Consider the following 14,842-nt stretch of genomic DNA (forward strand, 5'->3'; position numbering starts at 1 on the left):
ACATGGTACCTTACATAACTCCACTTCCAGGGGATCCAATGCCCTCTTCCCACCTCCAAGGGCACGAGATATGTACATGGTACACAGACAAACATGTAAGCAAAACATAAAAAAATCTCAAAAAAGAAGAGAATGTGGTGATGTACATACACTACAAGATAATTAAAGGTTTTAATTATGAAGAGTAAAGCAAAATGGAAGAGTTCTAGGAAAAGGCTACATTAAAAAACCTAGATATATGTGTGAACAAAGAAACTAAATAATGTGAAACTAAAAAGAAGCAAGGATGTATAGCTTCTCTTTTCTCCTTTCTGAACTTTCCTGCAGGCATGGTGCTGATGCTGACAAAGGAAGTCATGCTAACTGAAGAGGGAACAAACACAGACCTACCGACTTCTTATGCTATAACCACTGGTCTCCACTCCTTCCCTTCCATCATTGTGAAGTGTTACTCACCTGATTTCCTCTCCCGAGTATCGGAGTAGAGGCCTTTAACATCTTGCCTGGGAACACCTAGCCTACTATGTACATCCGAAGAGGGCTCTCTCCGAACCACCTGGTTACTACTAAAAGCCTTCTCTGGAGAATACGGTCTTTTTCCTAATCGCTGGCGAATATCTGCCAAAAGAGAGAAAGTATACCTGTTACCAAGCATACGTGTTTTACTTCAGTACCAATGAACTAGGCTTTCGTCTTAGCCATGGTTGCTGTTGCTGTGACAAAATACCACGATCAAAAGCAACCTGGGGAGGAAAGGTTCATTTCACTCACTCTCTATATAACAACTTATCAAAAGCAGTGAGGGCAGAAGCTCACAGAGCAGGAACCTGGAGGCAGGAGCGGATGCACAGGCCACAGAGGAATGCTGCTTACTGGCTTGCTTCTCGAGGTTTGCTCAGCCCGCTTCCTCATTCCTGGACCAACAGTCCAGGGGAGGTACTGCCCACAGTGTGCTGAGCCCTCCCTCCCACAATAATCGGCAATCAAGAAAATGCACCACAGGCTTCTCTACAAACTAATCTGGCAGGGGCATTTTCTCCGTTAAGGTTCCCTCTTCCATAACTCTTAAGCTGATTAAAAAAAAAAATCTGGTCAGCCACCAGATGGTGATGGTACATGTCTTTAATCCCAGACCTCAAGAGGCAGAGGCACCAACCAAACAAAGGAATCAGTACAGCTCTCTAGAGACCTGACCCCAAATCTCCCATAGTGAAGACACAGCACCCAGCACGAGAAGGTTTCTAAAAGGCGGTTCTGTTCATAACTGGTCTTGCTTCTCTTAAGAAAACTTAAAACTTGGATGTAGGGGCTACCAGCTGAGTGCCTGAAGCAGTCTTCTTCCTTTTCTTCTTCTTTTTTTCCTTTTTGCCAGAATCAAGCAAAACTAAGTAACACATCACATTTTCCAGCTAACAATACTGCAAGCCACAGTCCTTGAAAATACAAGTAGTTCTCAATAGACTTACATTTAACCGACAAGTGTAATGAGACTGGCAACAGGCCAAGGATAAAGGAGCTATGTCCTAAACTAAGTGTGCTCTCCTCCAAGTCTGTCACATAGCCGCTGGGCCTGAGGTTTCCCCTAACACGCAGCAGCGACAGCAGCCACATGTTCATCAACCTTGAGCCTACTCTTGACTTCTCATGTAAACTCCTCACAAGAGCTCAGGCTGAGCCTCTTCAGTTGCTTCTCTTCCATCCTCCTCCTTCCCAGGGTTCCATTCTCACCCCTTCTGATGTCATTGTCCCTAAAAAGTTTAGCCCTTTTTACTTTGTCTTCTATGCCCACTATATTCTAATCCTTCAAAATCATCTTTTTTTTTGGTTTTTTTTTTTTTTCGAGACAGGGTTTCTCTGTATAGCCCTGGCTGTCCTGGAACTCACTAAAATCATCTTTTAAAATAAGAATCATTTTATTTCCTCCCTCCAAAGATAGTTTGTCAACTGTGTCCTAGTCCTCCCAAGACTACGCTCTAAAGCTGCTTTCTTCAAAAACTGGCTCCAATCGTCTCAGCAGATCTGCGGCAGCTATTGCAGCCTCCCCAAAGACTGGCACATGCCAGCCCTAGCCATAAGCACATGTTTATATTGCTTTATTAGGGTTTGCTCACATATACAATCTAGTTCACACTCAACCATGTTTCTAACCACCCAACTTTATTGGTTTGGGGTATAAAATATCCCAGGGAAGTAATATTACTTATTTATTATTATTTAGTATTTATTTATTATTTCAAACAAAAAATACTGAAAACTAGTTTTGTTGCAAAATCCGACTTTATTTATTTTCTCATGGATGCCTAACTAAAGATGTAGATGCAACAAGAGGAACAGTTAATTGAGTTCAGAAGAACCTGCCCTGGGCCCATCTGCCCTCAGGTGCTCACAAGCATCAGGATTAACTCTGAGGGGAAAGTATCCTGGCAGTTAGAAGCCAATGAACACCACAAAGTCACCCTGCACAACAAACCTCTCACCAGACATTTATTGGGAAGGACACAGGAGGGTGGCTACTTCTGCTTGAGAGCAAAGAACTGAGCAGGACCCAGGCTTTATATAGGTTTCCTTGGTGGTAGTGGTGGGATACTTTCCAGGGTGGCCTGGGATTTGTGGGATTTTGCTGCCAGATCTTGGACTTTTTTTTCCTCTACAGGGCAGAGAGCTTGGCCACTTGCATACTGAGGGGCTGGAAACGTTAGAGTAGTCTGGGATGGAACCAAGCCACTCAAGGGGCTTACAAAAAGGGAGTCAGGAGCACAAAAGAGGGAAGAACAATACCTGGTTTAGTACTGCTGACTGCTGGCCGTGGACAGGAATGCTGCCGCTTTTCATCTAAGAGATGACGGACATCTGCAAATTTCTCAGGAGGCAATTTGTTACCAATTCGGTTTTTTATATTGCTTGTGGATATACTATCTGCCCTCATGGGATTCCTTTAAGGGGGGAAAAAAAAGCAGAGAGAGCATAAGTAACCAACTTCAACTGTGAGGAAAGATGCAAAAAAGTCTCCTACTTCAGAAAAACTCAATTTAAGATGACCGTCACTGACTTATAATTACCACTGTAATAGCTCACTAGGATCAACATGCTATGAAAAGATGGTGACCACTAAATAGACTGCAGACTTTGACAGGGTGATTTCCACATGATGCCTGTACACTTTATTACAGAACACATAACTGATGCTCCCGTCACCAAGGGTAAGCAAACATTAAGCAGACACCTGCAAAGAGGCTAAAACTCTGCTCACACAGGGACAGATGAGACCCTCCTTATGGGAAAGAGCATTACTCTGCTAGAATTCTCTACTAGTTCTATAAAAACTAAGCACAGACATGTGAACAAAGCCTGCAGTCTCAGCTTCCTGGACGCTAAGGCAGGCTGCAGGCTGCTCACAACTTCACATGCTGGGTATGTTACTCAGCACATTTAAATCCAGTACACTTGGTTTAGTGACATCCTGCCTCAAATTTTTTCAAATTTAAATTTTTTTTGTTTTTTTTTGTTTTGTTTGTTTGTTTTCGAGACAGGGTTTTTCTGTGTAGCCCCTGGCTGTCCTGGAACTCACTCTGTAGACCAGGCTGGCCTCGAACTCAGAAATCTGCCTGCTTCTGCCTCTGCCTCCCAAGTGCTGGGATTAAAGGCGTGCACCAACACACCCAGCTCAAATATACATTTTTAAAAAAGCTTTAAATAAAATCTACACTTACTGAATCCTTTCATTAAAGTAACTATGTTCTCAATTTCAGAGGTCCACAAACATTAAGAACAGTAGCACCTAGGCCTAATGAGGGTATGAGTCACAAGCAGTAATATGGGCAAAGGCCTAAGAAGGAAATCTAGCAACACGTACAGCTTTTTAAATACATGGATTATTTTCTATGGCAAGGCAGACTTGGAGGGATCTATTTAGCTAGGGCAATATTAATAGAAATGTCAGTAACTATAAAAAGGCATTAGGTGTGGTGTACACCTGTAATCCCAGCAGGAAGGACGTCGGGGAAGGAAGTATGCAAATACAAAGCCAGTTTGGGCTCTGCAGTGAAACCCAATCTTAAATAAATAAATAAATAAATAAATAAATAAATAAGGCTAGCAAGATGGCTCTGTAGGTAAGGATACATGCTTCCAAGCCTGACCACTTGTGTTCAACACTCATGGTAGAAGAATGGAAACTAGTATAAAAATGATTATCACATGAAGAATTACATTTGTAATTACCATTTCAAAACCAAACTATAGGGGCTGAAAGCATGGATTTTAAGAGTTAAGCATGGGCTGGAGAGATGGTTCAGTGGTTAAGAACACTGACTGCTCTTCCAGAGGTCCTGAGTTCAATTCCCAGCAACCATATGGTGGCTCACAACCACCTGTAATGGGATCTGATGCACTCTTCTGGTGTGTCTGAAGAGAGCAATGGTGTACTCAGATACATAAAATAAATTAATCTTAAAAAAAAAAAAAAGAGTTTAAGCATGTTAAAAGTACTGGCTACTATTCCACAGGACCAGGGCTTGACTCTCAGCACCCACATGACAGCTCACAATAATCTGTAACTACAGTTCCAAAGGGATCTGATGGCCTTTTATGACCTTTGAGGGTACGGCATGAACCCTGATACATATAAAATTAAAACTCACGTAGGCAAAACAGTGATACATATAAATTTAAAATTCACATAGGCAAAACACTGATACATATAAAATTAAAATTAAAAAAAAGAAAATCAAAGCCAAGTGTAGTGGTGCATGACGTTAATTCCAGCACTTGGAAGACAGAGGCAGGCAGTTTCTGTGAATTTGAGGCCAGCCTGATCTACAGAGTGAGTTCCAGGACAGCCAATGCTGTCCTGTCTCAAAATCCTCAAAAAAGAAAATTATAAGTAAGAATACATCTCAGTAGGAGAGTGTTTACCTCGTATGTACACAAGACATCTTCCTGGGTTCAATCCTCAGTATTGACAAAATAAATAAATAAGCACATTTAAAGTTAACACTGACTAAAAAGAGGAAAATAACTTTACCTAATACTTTTCAGCTGGGACTCTACTTCATCTGCATACATGGTCATTTTCATGCTTTTCTTTGGGGAGGGAGTAGAAATCATCTTCAGTTCCAGATCATAGTCCATCTCATCTGAGTCTGAGCTGCTCGCACTGGATCGCCTAGACAGGCTCCGCTCACGGGGCTGCTTGAGACCTGGGAGCTCCTCATGGTACTCCACCACGACTCTGTCATCGGCATCCATGTCCTGGTCCTCCTCTTCCTCCTCCTCCTCTTCCTCTTCCTCAATGGGTTCCTCAGGAACATTCACTAATCCTGAAGAAATTTAACCCAAAAGGTTAGTACTAAAAAAGGCTAAATTACAAGTATGATTTCTACTCTCCATTGGTAGAAGGAAAGAATGCCCCCTGAGATAGTGCTGGAGAACTGCCTACAAGTGTCACCTGGACGCCATTCTTATTCACCTGTTTATCCAAGACTGGCTACAGCATGAGCATAGTAATAGTAGTATAAACTCATATACAATATGAGCAGTCTTCATTATTCATGAGTTTTATATTTATAAATCTGTCATATTTATTTGTGACTCTTAAATCAACACTCAAGCTACTGTTAAGAACATCTGAAGACACCTGCAGACTGACCGGCACCTGAGTGGTCAGATGTGTTCTTCCTGGCCAAGGCCACAGCAACACCACCTTCTTATTCATTACTCATAGTGTTAGCAAGGTTCTTTTCAATCTACTAGGTGCTGTGTTTTCACACTTTTTTCGTGTGTGCTTTCACCTGCTACTTTCACTGCTTAAAAATGGTTTCCCAAGCTGGGTGTGATGGCTTATGCCTTTGATTCCAGCACTAAGGCAGAGGCTGGTGGATCTCTGAGAGTTCAAGGCCAGTCTGGTCTACAACAGTGTGTTCCAGGACATCAGGATTATAGAAAAAAAAAAAAAAAAAGGGGGCCTCCATTAAATATAGTGAAATGTTGTCTGGTGTAAAAGGATAGTGGCATATCTCATGAAGAAAATACCAGCCGGGTGTGGTGACGCACACTTTTAATCCCAGCACTTGGGAGGCAGAGGCAGGCGGATTTCTGAGTTAGAGGCCAGCCTGGTCTACAGAATGAGTTCCAGGACAGCCAGGGCTACACAGAGAAACCCTGTCTCAAAAAACCAAAAAAAAGAAAGAAAATACCTATACTAAATAAGCCTCATTCAAGCATGAGTTATAGTGCCCTCAGCTGTGAATTCAATGTCAATTAATTAATAGTACATATTAAGTCAACTGTCTTTAAACAGAAAAATGAGTACAGCAAGGTTCCATACTGATCAGTTGATGGAAACAGTAAGAAACAGATGTTTTATATGCAGTAACTCAATGTTCAGTATAACTTCATGCCACATGATAACTCTTAATAATAAAAATCAACATTAACTCTAAAGTTTATGGGCTAGGAGGCTAGAAAGATGGCTCAGTGGTTAAAAAATGCCCACTTCTCTTGCAGAGAACCAGAGTCAATAGCTTGTAACTCAAGCTCCAAGGGAATCTGACACCCTCTCCTGGCCGCCACAGGCACTACACAAACCAACACCCCCAAGCCCTATCCACAAATAATTAAAAATAAAATCTTTTTTAAAAAAGAACATGAACATGAAATAATGCTTGCAGTTAAGTGGGAAAAACAAATATAAGGTATACACTTACAATAATTATAATTTTTTGAAAGTAGACAAAAAGATACATGTCAAATGAAATCAGTTACTGTATTGGGGCATAAAGAGACTTAGGGGTATATAGAGAAGGTTACAATATCTTTTTTTGTTTGTTTTTCAAGACAGGGTTTCTCTGTGTAGCCTCTGAAGACCAGGCTGTCCTGGAACACACAGAACTCCTCTGACCTCTGCCTCCTGAGTGCGAGGATTAAAGGCGTGTGGCATACACCCAGCTAACAATGCCTTAAAGTAACTGAAATTGGAAAAGCATTAACAGAAACTACATGTATAACTGATATGCAGAATTCAAATAAACAATTCTGTACACATCCATTAGTAAAAGAATATATATTCCACCTCTTCCTGTCTCATTTCAATGACATCGACACCTGTGCATATTATATTGTTTGTATACTGACTATACTGACTTACCTAGTTCTATATAAAGTAGAAGACTGTACATGTCAAAATAAAATCAATCTTTTAGAAATCATAATGAAAATGGTTCCTTTACAATAAAGATACAAGAAAGAGAGAAAGAAAAAAGCCTCAGGTCATAATGTCCCATGTCTTGGCAGCAGTCATATGCGAGAGCTAATGTGTAAAACACTCAGTACAGCAGCCAATCACATCACTGGAAAGGGAGAACAAAGGCTCCATTTGATGAGGTTGTTTCCATGCTGTTGTTGACATTAATAGTGGAAAAATTAAGTTCCTAAGAAATTTTTATTTTAATTTTCTCTCTGTAACATATGGTCTTTTTAAAGAACAGTTTTATAAAATCATGTGACCTCTTGCATGGGCAATTTAAAATTAACCACGACTTGACTTACTTTCCTCTATGTTGGCAGAGGGTGGGGGCAAGGAAGAGAGGATGATAAAGTTTGGAACTTTAAAAGACTATGTTAAGAATAAAAATACGATTTTGAGAGCCAAACGTGTGTGTCTACCCAAGAGCTGAGCAGGCAACTACCGGAATGTCGGTGTTTATACGACGTCAAGCCAACGTCATCCCCAATCAGGGCTCTCTTCTTGATCACATCCCGCTGAATGCGACGGGAATGATATCTTCGCTTCCTGCAATATTGCCAAAATAAGCACACCATCAGAAACCAATAGGAAGGATGCTGAGATCCACTTTATTCCAGCTCCACAACAGCAGCGTTAGGTGCCGAAGCAGCGTTCTCATATCATTGCACAGCTAAGAATCACGAGCTTGTCCCTACGGGCCTTCAGGCCATGTTGGTTCTGACATTCCGCCACAGAATACCAACTAAGGATGAAAAACAGCTCAAGCAGTGTTCAAATCATGCTTGGGGGCACATGTCTGTAGTTTCAACACTTGGGAGGTGGAGGCAAGAGGATCAGGAGTCCAAGGTTCTGTCTAGCCACATAAGAGTCCGAGACTTGCCTGGGTTACATGAGACACTGTTGTTTTAACTCCCCCCCCCACCCCCAAAAAAAACATTTTGCAGAGGTCATCAGTGAAGACAGAGACTTGAAACTGACAAAATGCACAGAATAAAAAACTCCTGCATGCCTAACCATAAACAGACATCTATGTCACCCCCAGTCTCAAGAAACACTGTGGAGGAAGGGCCAGAAAGAATTAAGAGCTGGAGAAGGGCAACATGGGTGAACACTGACTTCCTGGGTATGGCATGAATGCAGCACTCCTCAACTCAGCTGTGAATACCTGCACAAAACTACATAAGACTAAGCTCATCAACCCGTCATGGAATGGGGAGGGACACACAGGGCCCCATGATTTATATGCAATTTGTAGTTGAGGGGGAGGGAGAGATTTTCTTCAGTGACTACTGGTAAGATACCCATGCTCCTGTAAAAACCCTAACAAAACTCAATGGGTCACTCACACACACAAGAGAGCTGTCAAGGTAGAAGGGAGCTAGTTGGAAAGGAGTGGGTGGGGACAGGAGAGGTCAAGATCAAACTATGAAAATGCATTATCTACATGTATATTTATGTCATAATGAAGCCTATTATGTGTTAACAAAAACAGACAAACAGCCACTATATTTTAAGGTTTTGGACTCACCATGAATTGCTAAGAATTCCTTTCATGCCTCCATAATTTGGATTTCCATACTTCATGTAGTATTGACTTCTTCTGGCTGCTCCAAGTTCCTTTTTGTCATCTAAAGTTAATAGAACAGTTACTTAGGGTTTCCTGTGAGAGTGAAGATAATAGTGACTAGTTGATTTTAGATGTTTGTATTTTGAGGCAGGGTTTCATGTAGCCCAAGCTGACCTTAAGTTTGCAATATAGAAATAGAAAGACCATATAATCCATTAATATACTACTTTGATAGTTTTATAAAAGCTATATACCACTTTTATAGCTACTGTAGAGTACCTGGGCTTCCATAGTTACCAAGACATTATTAGCAACAGCCTATTTCATCAGCCCCCAAAAGACCTTCCAGTAGCCCCGTGGCACTGTCCCAAATTGGGACACACAGTGGCATCTTCTACTGAGATAAGATACCAGCAAGCTCATTTCTTCTGCTGGAATATAGAGGCACAGAAATTATGTTGAGATAGGACAGCAAAGCATCCCTGATATGGCACTGTGGTAGACACACCGGTGGGCAACACTGCTGTGACCATCAATGGATTCCTACACGTGCTCCTGGTCCCTAGTTGTGGCAGACCAAGCTCAGCACTGCAAGACTCATTTATCTGTTATTCAGCACAAAATACTGGCTCACTTGCTGGCACTAGTGAAGGTCAGCAGCCTCTATGACAAGACATGAGAACTTCATCAGACAGGCAGACATGGTGGCTAATGGGCTCTCCCAGTGGGGGGAAGGGGACCCTTGATATTCGCTTGCTACTACACTGAGGTGCCTATCAACTTCATCTCACCTCAAACCAGCCCAAAGACACCAAAGGCAAAGGTACCGCACACACAGCTCTGGTTCAGGAGTTTCTGCAAAACCAGACTTCTACCAACCTCCTAGATACTGGCCTAGGCCATGGTGGTGGAGTCCCTGATCCAGTGATTCCAGGGGGGTTCAAGTGTGGTGACAGTGGAACTGAAAGAGCACCTTTTCTACTTTGTTACCTACTAGGATGACCAGGATGGACACAGTGGTAGACTTCAGTGTGTGCTGAGAGAATCTCATTCATTTCAAAGTCAACTCTCTTGCCACAGACATGATGACGTCTCTGAGATAAAGCCCTGGATCTGATCAATATAGCCCTAACTAAATCTTCATCCATAGCAGCACTTCAGAGGTGGGCCCTGCATGTTAGAGGGCATCCTGAGCACTGCCAATGTTCCCTGTTCCAGTGCCTAGCACCTATGGCTCCACAAATCTCCTACTTTAATAAAATTTACTTCATAAAAACAAAGTGTTAAGCCAGATACGGTGGCTCACACATTTAATCCCAGCACTTGGGAGGCAGAGACAGGTAGATCCTTGAGTTTCAGGCCAGCCTGGTTTACAGAGCCAGTTTCAGGACAGCCAGGGCTACACAGAGCAGGGCTACCCTGCTTTGAAAAACAAAACAAAGCACCCTGTTTGTTTTTGTATGTGGAATTCCAGAGTTAAGTAAAAGGGGAGGTCAAAAGGGGAAGGGAGGGGATGTGTGAACAAGAAGAGGATTAAATGGGACCCAAGTGCATCACAGGCATGCATGCTAACAGTGAAATAAAGACACAAAAACAAATACAAATGTAAATGAAATTCCTCCTCAGTCAGTAAGCTGCTTTTTCATAAAGTATTTGTTTAAAAGGAGCTTTGGCATTATTTGAACTGGCTTCTAGTCAACAGCTAAGTTTTACTCAGTAATTTCATCATTCTGACCAAAAATCAATATCAAAGATCAAGTTTACCTTTTGTAGCAAATCTCATGAATAGTCTATTTCCTTTAGCAAGTTTGTTAGCTGGACGAAGATCATTTCGTAACAGAGACTCTTCTTCTACCTGAGACAACGTGTCCAACTTAAAAGACAAAAAAAAAAAAAAAAAAAAAAAAGAGAACACTTTCAACATAAAACTCCAGCATGTTTCATACTTTTTCTGTGCAGTTCCCATTAAGAAGCCTTCTGTCTTTTAGACCCATCAGTGTCACAGCATCTATTCCTACGGTGACTCTGAAGTCAGGGTTTTCCTGACTAACTCACCTAAAAAATAGTCCCCATCATTTTCTATCTCTTTTATTATAAACACTTTTTAAAAATTATGTGCACAGGAATGTGTCTGTGTGGAGTTATGTGCACATGAGTTCTGACTACAGAGGACAGAACAAAGTTGGCTACCCTGTAGTGAGTATGACAAGCAGCCGTAAGCCATCCCACATGGCATGGATGCTGGAAGTGGAACTCAGGTCCCCTGCAAGCACAACATGTACCATCCCTGCAGCCCTTAATCTCTCTCCCTTCACCCTTTACAGTCTTCACAGTGCTCACTGTGTCTCCTAACAGCATGCAACTGTATGTCTGTCCTCCCCTCTAAAATGCAGCCTCCAGTGAGCCAAGGGCCTTTAAAAAAAAAACTTGATAGTTTTTTCCCAGAATTTGGTATATAGTAAACACTTACCATTTAAATAATTCAACATGAAATGAATATACTTAGCTGAGGGCACAGATCAGGAGCACAGCACTTGCCTAACATGTGCAAGCCCCCCACCCCGACCCCAAATATTTCAAATGAACACTCTCCAACATTTCTGACAAACACTACTTGTTTTTTCTTATTTTATTGGTTAGGTAACACTTCAAAGTGTTTCTTAATAAACCCATTTTCTCTTCTACACAAATATGAACACTATTCTAAGACTCCAAGATGAACTGTTACATCCACACAAACTAAAAGGCTAAGAGAACATAGCTTACTAAGTCTTTATGTCTGACATTTAAAAAGACAGTAAGCATTATTTTTTCCAATAAACCTTAGATATCGTTGCCCTATTACTAACCTCTACATCACTTGAATTCTCATCTTCCACTTCTCCTTCTTCAGTCTCGCCGTCATCTGAACTGTCTTCCTGCTTGTCTACAATGGAGTGTGAGGGACAAGAGGAACCTTAGTGTAACCCCATCATAAACTTGTAAAGTTTAAAAAGCCCAGTGTTTCCTATTCCTATTGACTGATAAACCCAAGTATCATAATTTACCTCAGAAACATCTGGTGAGGCAGTATTCACAATGCTCTATCTACTCAAGGCCCTGAACAGATTGGTGCACAGGGCAGCAAGGGCCCTCTTTGTGTGCAGTTACCTTTCTTGTTCTTCTCAGACGACTTGTCTTCACTGGCATCTCTGCTTCTCATCTTATCCTGGGCTGGCAGAGAACTCATATTGATGAGAGCTCGTGTGGCCGTCATCTCGTCCAGCCAAACCACATTGCCTACGATAAAGCATCACCACACCCAAGTGTAAATCTCCTGAGAGCAGATTTGGCATCAGGTTCACTGCCACAGCTTAACTGGCTACAAAGGCTGTTGGTCAATATCAAAACCAGCTCATGAAAAAAGCAGACAATGGTGGCAAATGTCTCATGAATGTCGTCCAGAGCTACATTCCCAAACCCAATTCCACCAATAACTATTCTGAGCAAGGAACTGCCTGAAGCCAAATGTGGCAGCACACACTTACAATCCTAGCGCGTGGCAGGCAAAGACTAGCGAATTCCCAGTGCTACGCCAGGCGGGGCTAGACTAAGACTTGTGAACTTTTTTCTCCTAGGCTAAGGACACAAGTTAAGCATAGGCAGTTTGGGCAATAATTATTCACTATCAAAATAGCAAGAACTCCTTAAAAATCATAAACGAAAGCATGCTACACAGAAAATGTAGGTATACTTACAGGAGGTGTCATCCAACCACTCAATGTGAGCTGGAGGATATTCCTTAAAATAGGAGAAGATATCCTGGGTGCTCATTTCATCCACTCCACAAATGTAGATTGTCTCCAGTCTCACCTTGGGAATTGCTAAAAAACAAGACACAGAATTTTCCTACCTGCTATTTACAGCTTGCTAAGAATTCTTTACCATGGTTTAGATAATGATTCTAGAAGAGGAAGAAACTGAAACAGTAATTATTTCAAAAGAACACAGAACAAGAGGGTAGGGTCGACTTCTTTAATGTTTACATTGACCCGCAATAAGCAAATGATGGGATTCAGAATAGTCACACAGGGCTCAGATGGAGGAAGGGGTTAGCACCAACAAATAAACAAATACACTGCTGCATAGGGCTGTTCACAGGATTGGGGCCTTTCTCAAACCCTACTGTCCTGTCCTCCCTCCCCCAAAGATATACACACAAAGAAAAAGGACATCCTACAAATCAGAAAAAACCCTTCAACAATGAACAAAAGGTGTAAAACAATTTATACAGACAGGTAAAAATATGAAGAGATTTCTGAGTTTGAGGCCAGCCTGGTCTACAAAGTGAGTTCCAGGACAGCCAGGGCTACACAGAGAAACCCTGTCTCAAAAAACAAAGCAAAACAAAAAAAAAAACAAAACAAAACAAAAAGAAGAGATGGACAGTTCATATTAAGACAATACCAAGCTGGGTATGGAAGTAGACACCCTCAATCCTAACATTCAGGAGACAGGCAGGCGGATCACTGTGAGCTCCTGGCCAGCCAAGGCAACGTAGTGAGACCCTGACTGAAAACCACTGAAAACGATAGATACTGAGCAGATTTTGTCTTTTGCATGAAACACAGGCCACATGGGAGGAGTTGCTTCTCCTGCTAGGGTAGCACAGACAAGGATACTCCAAAGGGATCAGAAGGTACTCTAGCCCATATCCTAAACAATCTGAATTCTCAGCCTCAATCCTAACACACATGTGAGTTCACAAAGGAGCTCACATAGCAACGTTCAGGGCAGCACTATTTCTTTTTTTTGTTTTGTTTTGTTTTTTGTTTTTCGAGACAGGGTTTCTCTGTGTAGTCGTGGCTGTCCTGGAACTCACTCTGTAGCCCAGGCTGGCCTCGAACTCAGAAATCCGCCTGCCTCTGCCTCCCAGAGTGCTGGGATTAAAGGCATGCGTCACCACGCCCGGCTGGCAGCACTAATTCTAATAATCCAGCAGCCATGAGGGTAAGAAGTTAGAGCTTACCCATATTAAATAACTTATGGTTTACTCAAACTACATATATATATATATATATATATATATATATATATATATATATATATATATAGAGAGAGAGAGAGAGAGAGAGAGATTATATATCAAAGATTCTAAAACATATTGAATGGAAAAAAAAAGTTATCAACAATTCCTGAGGCCTGGGAGATGGCACAGCAGTTAAAGGGCCGGCTGCAACATAAGCCTGAGGAACTGAGTTCCAACCCTAGACTCCACATTAAGAGCAAGATGCAGTGGAATGCATCTGTAACCCCAGACTCTACAGATGAAAGACAGACACAGCTCATGGGCCAGCTGGCCTGGAGAACACAGCACAGCAGAAAGAGATCCTGCCTCAACAAGGTGGAAGGTAAGAAACTACCCCCGAAAGTTATCCTCACACCCCTATATGCACACTACAGCATGCACACATTCACAAATACATACATCATTATGTAGCATTAAACACCTTAGTAGCTATAGGAAAAAGCCTGATCCCATTCACAATACATTGAAAAGAACTGTTACATCTGATGAAAAAAAGAGTTGAAAGCCATGTCATCTGAATGTTTCCATGAAATACTTACTTCAAGTATATTATCATATTTAACCTTATTAACTGTAAAATGTGTAAATATGTCATTAAGAATTTGTAAATCTTTATATATCTACTACCTGGTTTTGTTTAATTCCTTTAAAGACCTCAGGCAGAGCTAATCGTAAAGGGGCTGTGGACCAGGAGCAGTGGGGAGGAGTGGAGCAGAAGGAACGCCGGATGCATCTGACAAAGCCTGACATGTGCGTGTATGGGGATGACAGAAGCCTAACAATCTGGACAAGTAGTATTAATTTTTAAATCTTATGCAAATAAGACATCCCATAGAAAACTAGGGTCTCTTAACCTCCCTTCCTCTTCTCAAGTAAGTCTGACAATTCTGTTCTCAGTACTCCCAAGCATGTTTTTCTTTTTCTTTCTTTTCTGTTTTTTTGTTTGTTTGTTTTTTGAGACAGG

At 41.6% G+C, this 14,842-nt stretch overlaps 1 protein-coding gene across 2 annotated transcripts in view; it reads right to left on the bottom strand.

The window, feature by feature from the left end:
- The window catches only part of Ncbp3 (nuclear cap binding subunit 3), a 39,958-nt gene that overhangs the window by 10,340 nt on the left and 14,776 nt on the right, over nucleotides 1-14,842 (bottom strand). For both annotated transcript variants that reach the window (XM_085829830.1, XM_021176645.3), the window contains exons 4-12: nucleotides 12,548-12,673; nucleotides 11,961-12,089; nucleotides 11,660-11,736; nucleotides 10,575-10,683; nucleotides 8,772-8,871; nucleotides 7,686-7,789; nucleotides 5,024-5,318; nucleotides 2,779-2,933; nucleotides 457-618 (exon numbers count right to left, since the gene is read on the bottom strand). In XM_085829830.1, the coding sequence (XP_085685956.1) occupies nucleotides 457-618; nucleotides 2,779-2,933; nucleotides 5,024-5,318; nucleotides 7,686-7,789; nucleotides 8,772-8,871; nucleotides 10,575-10,683; nucleotides 11,660-11,736; nucleotides 11,961-12,089; nucleotides 12,548-12,673 (1,257 nt within the window). The remainder of the gene's footprint in view (nucleotides 1-456; nucleotides 619-2,778; nucleotides 2,934-5,023; nucleotides 5,319-7,685; nucleotides 7,790-8,771; nucleotides 8,872-10,574; nucleotides 10,684-11,659; nucleotides 11,737-11,960; nucleotides 12,090-12,547; nucleotides 12,674-14,842) is intronic.

The sequence above is a fragment of the Mus caroli genome, unplaced genomic scaffold (genome assembly GCF_978045245.1).
Source record: "Mus caroli unplaced genomic scaffold, Mus_caroli_1 scaffold_13, whole genome shotgun sequence".
NCBI lineage: Eukaryota > Metazoa > Chordata > Mammalia > Rodentia > Muridae > Mus > Mus caroli.